This window comes from Montipora foliosa, chromosome 11 (genome assembly GCF_036669935.1).
Source record: "Montipora foliosa isolate CH-2021 chromosome 11, ASM3666993v2, whole genome shotgun sequence".
Classification (NCBI taxonomy): domain Eukaryota; kingdom Metazoa; phylum Cnidaria; class Anthozoa; order Scleractinia; family Acroporidae; genus Montipora; species Montipora foliosa.
This window is the reverse complement of record NC_090879.1, coordinates 5,543,988-5,551,487: the sequence shown is the minus strand read 5'-3', so window position 1 is coordinate 5,551,487 and position 7,500 is coordinate 5,543,988. Positions and strand designations below refer to the sequence as shown.

The 7,500-nt window shown below is 40.3% G+C and overlaps 2 protein-coding genes across 4 annotated transcripts in view; both read left to right on the top strand.

The window, feature by feature from the left end:
* LOC137976597 (UPF0134 protein MPN_137-like) overlaps window positions 1-331 on the top strand; it is a 393-nt gene extending 62 nt beyond the window's left edge. The window contains exon 1 of the mRNA XM_068823970.1: window positions 1-331. This exon is cut by the window's left edge and continues 62 nt beyond it. Coding sequence (XP_068680071.1) covers window positions 1-331 — 331 coding nt within the window.
* A 4,870-nt stretch (window positions 332-5,201) lies between these two features.
* LOC137977842 (centrosomal protein of 104 kDa-like) overlaps window positions 5,202-7,500 on the top strand; it is a 34,842-nt gene continuing 32,543 nt past the window's right edge. For 2 of the 3 annotated variants that reach the window (XM_068825186.1, XM_068825187.1), the window contains exon 1: window positions 5,956-6,129. In XM_068825186.1, coding sequence (XP_068681287.1) covers window positions 6,037-6,129 — 93 coding nt within the window. In that variant the 5' untranslated portion in view covers window positions 5,956-6,036. Of the gene's footprint in view, window positions 5,301-5,955; window positions 6,130-7,500 lie in introns of those variants that run through there. The other variant, XM_068825185.1, reaches the window with a different exon arrangement.

Sequence of the window (7,500 nt, the reverse complement as noted above, 5' to 3'; positions counted from 1 at the left end):
AAAGGAAATCCGCAAGGAAATAGACTCGCTTAAGGCTCGTCTCCTCGACCTCAACAAAAGGTTCGACGAAATTGAAAAGTCCCAAAATTTTATTTCAAAGCAATACGACACTGTGATATCGACGATCAAGAACTTAAAAGAACGCAACGAAGGGGTTAAAGGTCAAATTCAAGAGATTGAGGAAGACATAAACAAGCTCGGCAACGATGGCTATAGTGTAGAGGTCAAGTTGGATAAGCTCACGCCGTACGCGCGAAGGGACTCTCAAAATAACCGGTATTCCAGTCGTACCATACGACAACCCAGCGTTGCTGGTGAAAGAGCTGTCTGAAATTATGGGAGTAAATCTCGACGTAAAGGATATAGCGATCGCTCATCGTTTACCGCCAACGAAGAAAGTGAAAGACCGACTAATTGTTAAATTCACTCGAAGAGAGAAAAGGGATGAAATCTACAGCAAGAGGAAAAACTTGAAATCCAAGCGGACTACAGATCTCCCGTCTGTGGTTTGCAAATCCATGTCAACGAAGGTCTAACGCCATGCAGAAAACGACTACTGGGCAGAATTTTACAATTCAAGCGCGAACACAACTACAAGTTTCTTTTGACGGCTAACGGTAAAATAGTGCTGAAGAAAGCGCAGAGCTCCATTACGAAATGTTTTGTAACCCACGAGGAATTCGAAGAGTTTCTTGATCCGGCGGGTCTAATTTGCAGGTCGCAGGTTGCAGGTCATTGTTTCACAAATACAGAAAGTATCCTAAACATTCTTAAAAGCTAACCTTAGGCCTAATTAGGCCTAAACAAACGTTTTTAGGCCTAGGGTTAGCTTTTATGAATGTTTAGGATACTTTATGTATTGGTGAAACAATGACCTGCAACCCGCGACCTGCGACCTGCAAATTAGACCGGCCGTTCTTGATCATTAGCTATCAGTTTAAGGACTTCTTTCAACTTGTATAATTGCGGAGGTAAATAAGGCTGAATACCAGGAAAACGTAAGTAGTTGTTTCCCATTTTATGATTTAACTGATAGGGAATTTAATGCTGTGGTTGGCAGCTGGCTTGATAGGCGCCATGATCTTGACCTTTACGACCTCTTGCCAAATCCAAATAAATTCGTCGCGAGCGACCCAGATCTAATGTTAAATACCCCTTTCTCAGAATATTATTCAGTCTGTGGTTTTAATAAAATGCTAGACAATCTAGATGTAATAAATATTTTTCAATTCTTCATTGCAATATTAGAAGTTTATCTACAAACCTAAATCCATTGGAAGAACTATTATGCTCCCTTGACTCCAAGCTGGATATACGTGGAATTACTGAAACTAAACTATCGAAAACTAGGTGAGAAATCTATTTCTAAAGCCGGTTACACACGAGCAAGTTTTCATTGACAAGTTATCACTCGGCAAATTTTATTTACTGGTGTGTAAAGAAGAACTTTTTTGAACAAGTGCAGTTGTCAAGGAAAAAATTGACACATAGCAGAACTTTCTCGTCTGTACGGGCCGACTGGGAAAACTTGTCAAGAAAATTGAGAAATTGCGGGGGCACAGTTTGTTTTTTCGTCGTCCACTGTGTAATTGTATTGCAGGCTACAGTGAAAGCTTGTCAAAGAAAACTTGTTAATTCGTTCACACCAGCAAATAAGACTTGTCAAGGCAAAACGCGTCAAAGAAATTTATCTTTCGTGAAACACATGAGCATATGAACATTGTCAATGACACTTGTCTAGGGAAAATTGCTCGTGTGTAACTGGCTTAATGTTAATAATATCAGAGGCTATCATTTTTTTCACACGGACTCGCCAACAAACGCAGGCGGAGCTGCTTTATACATAACAGAGTTAACTGAATAGAGTGTAATGTGAAGTGCTAGATTTCTATCCCATATGAACCATGTGAGCGTTAGCCCTACTGATGGAAATGGGCCCACACAAGGACAGAGAAAAACTCTGACCAGGGTGGGAATTGAACCCACGACGTTCGAGTTAGATCTCCGTCGCTCTACCGACTGAGCAAATCTAGCACTTCACATTACAATCTCTTCAGTTAACTCTGTAGCTCAACTATGCTACTAACTGTCGGCTAACTCAACGAGAGGAGTAGTGAAGGAGTCCGGCTTCAATTCCGACTTGGTCTTTTGAGCGTTCGAGATCTTTTCTACTAACTCAATAATTGGTTGTACTCCCTTGGTAATACCACTGTGGGCCTCTTGCAGTGCAAGATCCTTGGTCCTTGCCTGCCTGCCTAGCTCAAACCAGAATTCAAGGTTGAACTTTGGCACACACAAGAAAATACGATTTTCGGGTGCTTTGCACTTAGTAGCCTCAATTTCCTTAAGCTTGGAAGCCAAGGCTTTTTTCGTACAAGCCTCATTTACTCCTAAGGCTAAGACCTCACTCACTTTGGGACCTTTCGCATGCGAGTTATCAAAGATTGATGGCAGGTCCAGCTCTGCTGCTTCAGCAGTTGTATCAGTACATGAAATGGGTTGTGAGGGGTCGGAAGAGCCAGCATCAGTCGCGCTGGCGACACGTGTAGGTTGCGACTCGTCAGCCGCAGCTACTGAGCTTCGCTTGACCAGGCTAGCAACTAAAGGTCCAGAAGCTGGCCATTTCGTAGTTATTACTTGGGAGATAAGAGACTTCATTGACTCCATTGACGAAAACAGTTCGTGCAACCCCAACTGACTTTGTAAAGTCTTCAATATCAACTTCAAAATCGTCGTTGTTGTTACTCGCTTCGAGTATCTCGCCCGATTCGGGCATGTTCTCATCGCTCGCTTTGAGCGTATATATATTTGTAGACTCGTTGAGTGTCTTGCCCATTTCGGTGGTTGGAAGTAAATCCGCTCTAGAACAGTACTAGAGGTATAGTTTACCGTAACCGCCGACAAGTAAGCACGAAGAGGAGAATGGATTTGTCTAATATGCGTTTGGCTGGTTATATGTTGCGTATTTGCATGTCAATGCTTGCTTTGAAGTGTGACCGCTGACCTCAAGTACTCAGGAATGTGCACAGTTATAACATAATGCGGAGTGTATCGAAAGAGAATCTAAACACGAACGTATCGCAAACAATTACACTCACGAACCGATATTATCATAAAAACCCGCTGACCAAGGATCAGGGGGACAGTTATCATGGATTCCGACTGGTACATAAACGAATGCTTTCGTCAACTTAACGACAATAAATTTTACAGACAACTCTACAGTGACATCACTAGTGACATCTAAACACACATACGACTTTACGTAAATAACATGACGACAAGACAAAAAATTCCTTGTACAAACTGACCCCAAACCAGTTTGTTTATTTTTGCATTAAAATTTGCAGCAATTTATTTAATATGGGGTGTCCAGCTAAGCTTATTGTCTAATTTGACTCCCACACATAGACTGCGAGCAGTCTCTTCATAAATCGGTCGAGCGGCCCGCTTTTCTGAGGCAGTCGTGTTTTGTCACGCAAACAAATAAAATGACCGAGGGAGGCTTGGGAAGAAAAGTGTAAGAAGGGACTGCACCCGTTGCAGTAACCGAGGCGTTCAGAATGACCAAATCTGTTAATCTAATTAGTGAAAGTGATATGACAGATGATTCGGCCTTTCTCATTGCTAATGTAAATAAACACTCAAAATAACTTCAGTAACGGCATGGGAATATTTATAAATGTGTGTGTCGAATTCAATCAACTATTCGGAAAGGAAACCGCAGAAAAAACTACTATATTTACTTTGAATTTAATGAACGACACTCCAAAGAAGCCCGGTAAAAAGAGCGGTAGAAAAGCTAAGCAGAGAGAGGCCTCCGATTTTTGCCAGATCTGCAGAATAAATGTTAAATTGAATGTTGCAGTGTTTTGGCAACTTTCGACGGTGTGATGTTCGTCCACAACTATCAAGGACAAATTCTTGTTTAGAACAGTCGACTCGTCAATCATTAAGTCTGAAGTCACAAGACAGAGCTTGTTCTGGAGAAATAATGACTCAATATTTGTTTAAAGTCATATTTCCTTTAACAAATTCCCTTTCTTCTCGAAGGCAACTACCCATAGATATCTGGTCTTCGGTGATGCTGATCGATTACCACGAGCGGATGGCGTTTGATTTCGGTCACCCGTAGACAAAGCTCTCACAAATAATGGTCTTGCCAAAACCAGTTGGTAGCACAGCCATAACATACTTGCCCAATAGGAGAGCTTCGATCGCAAGTTTCTGCTCTTGTTTGTGTTCCATGTTTTCCATTTGAAGGGATAAATGATCGAAATCTTCCGCAAAAGCCATATCGTGCTTATAATCGAAGCACAATCTGACAAGAAGAAATTAACCCGTCAAAAAAATGTGACAGCGGTGCATTGTCAACGGACCGATCCAAATTTCCCGTTGCAACGGGAAATTCTGAACGCGTCGGTTACTGCAACGGGTGCAGTCCCTTCTTACACATTTTTCCCAAGCCTCCCTCGGTCATTTTATTTGTTTGCGTGACAAAACACGACTGCCTCTGAAAAGCAGGTCGCTCGACTGATTTATGTGACTTGGATATAAACATAATTTCCGTTTTAATGGCCGTTTTTATACTAGAGACGCATAATTCGTCTGGGACGAACTTGGGCAAACTTTTTTTCTGCGTCTGTTAAATTCGTCTAGTATAAAGACGGCCACAAGACGCATTATGCGTCTGGACGAAGAATTTATTTTAGTGCGTCTTCGAAGACGCACTAAAGTGGAAAGTTCGTCCAGACGCATTATGCGTCTAGTGCCCGTCTTTATACTAGACGAAATTAACAGACGCAGAAAAAATGTTTGCTCAAGTTCGTCCAAGACGAATCATGCGTCTCATATAGTTCGTCCCGTCTTTACACTAGACGGATAACATGAGAGACGCATAATTCGTCTGGACGGATTATGCGTCTCTAGTATAAAAACGGCCAATAGCATGAACTGACATGCAGTTGAGTCGTGCCCAGCTATTTAGTTGTTGCAAAACGTTTTGGATTGGATGTGGACAGCAATAGAGTCAACGGAGTCACGAATCACAAAAGCAGTGGAATCGTCTGCAAACATTTCCATATTTGAAGAATTGGATGAATCTTGACAGCTTGGGAGGTCATTTGTAAAGATGGTAAAAAGTCTGGGACCTAGTAAGGACCCCTGTGGTACCTCCGAGGGAATCTTCATTGTTGTAGAATTGTACCCATTGATTGAAACATATTGGTTTCTGTTACAGAGATAATCTAAGATCCAGTTCAAGGCATTACTGTAGATACCAGAAGCTTGCAGCTTTGAAGGTAGGAGATGATGGGAAAAACGGTCAAAAGCTTTCTGGAAATTTATGAAGATTACGCCGATTTGATTTAGAGCGTATCTCCATTTTTTTGTCATGTGAAGTTGTGGCAACTCTGTAGATCTGCCTTTCCTAAAACCCCATTGTGAGTTGCTTAGCAGATTGTGGTGCTCCAGAAAAGCGTCTAGTTGGCAGACCAGACTTTCTAATAACTTGCTTGGTTGACTGAGCAAAGAAATCGGACGATAGATACATCTTACCCAAAATCCGCTGACAAGGACATCCTGGAAGGCCCGTTGTTTCCAGCAACAATAGTAGAAATGTAAGACACGATACGGCACGTTCTCACCTGATCGCTTTGTTACATTACTACAACCCCGCTAATGGCATTTTTTTTGTTCTGGCTAGGCAAATTGTGATTTTTGATTTTTTAGCAATTTTTCATTTTACGGCAAATTTGTATTTTTTGGTTTATCTTTAATTATTTGGAAATCTATATGGAAATAATTTGAAAATTAATTTTCACTCTAAGGCACATGAATTATTTAATGGCAAACTATATGTTTTGTAAAAATGGAGGGCATTTCAATATTCACATAATCAAATGGAACAGGAAATAATCACCATAGCATGACATTCTCGGAAAACAGGAACTCGATTACATTGCTAAGCAAAAATGTGAATGTAATAAATTTTACTCAGAAAGTTTGTCGCGTACGCTTTCCAGAGGGGTGTGAAAGATGTCTTGTTCAACTGCATGTAAGAAGACATCAAGTGCAGGATCTCTGTTGGAAGGAGGAGTCCAAGAGCTTTTAACATTGAATGGGTTTCTGGTAGGTTGAGGAGGAAGGTCGTGCGAAGTCGTTTAAATCAGCCTTGATTTCTGTCCAATTTGTGTTGTGTGGTGTAGGACAGAAACTAAGACCTCGAGCAAGGAGTTGAGTTTCATGATGCGTAAGAGAGATTGCTGAGGTTGATAACAGGAGTTGGTGTCTAGTTGGATGTTACGGTTGTTGTGTTTCCAGTATCGTTGGCATTGTTTGTTCTGTTTACGTCTGTACCGAGTCAATGTTTTTGAATCGGTACTTTCGTTCATTTCCATTTCAAAGATCTTTAAATTATTTAGCTTCAGCAATGTTTTTAAAAAAGTGAAATTCATTCATATTTGACAAAACTTGTAAAGACTCCTAGGGCTATTTATGCAGAGGAACCGACTGATATTATCATTATGCACATGTTAATTCTTCTGTTTGAAACGTGATGAAATGTGAAATTTGTGTTTGAAACACGATGACACCACACGCAGACACGCTAAGGATGCAAGAGCGCGTGACGTCACGTTATTTGATCAACTGATCGAGGAAAATGTGCCATAAAATATTCAAATCGCAATGTTTCTTTTCGAAAAATTTATGGACAGCCAGATAAATAAAGTTTACTCACCCACTATTTTCTACGTAGTCCTGGGTGATTTGATGGGCTTTTGGGACGCTTCGATTTCCTCTTCAGATCCCACGCGTCGTCACATACAATATAAATAGACAAGGCGTGCAACTTTCAAGACCGCTCACGGCTTGAAAAGTCTTATAAACTTCCACATACTGTCACTTGTGAACCTTATCTAAAGGCATTTCAATATGAAGACCTAAATACAATCCGGTACACTAATGATAAATTGTATAAGATCGGCTACATTGAAAACTTCTATTGCTCTTTCTGTAACCATAAGAAGGAAACTTTGTACCATCTTCTGTTTCAGTGTCCACATTCAAATCAGTTTTGGAAAACCTTTGAACTATCTATTTTCCAGTTAACAAAACAACAGATAAGTCTCAGCCTACAAGATGTTATTCTTGGAGTGATCTCCTCAATATGCCCCACATTAAATTATTTGATAATCATAGGCAAATTGCATCTGTGGGATTGCAGAAGGAATGGAGTTCCTCCCAATTTAATTAACCTGCTTTCGAGCAAAAGTGAACATCAAAATACAAACAAAAAAGTACATTAGTGCCAGGAACAAAACAATTCACAAATTTTATGACAAATGGAATTTTTATATAGTTATCTTCTAGACAGTAGTTGAAGTAATGTATCGTGAGTCGAACTTTTTAAAGTAGTTTATTAGTTATTAGTGTTCAATAGTGTCTCTGTAAAAAGTAGTGTTCTATAATAGGTGTTGTTGCATGTAGGTTACTTTTGTT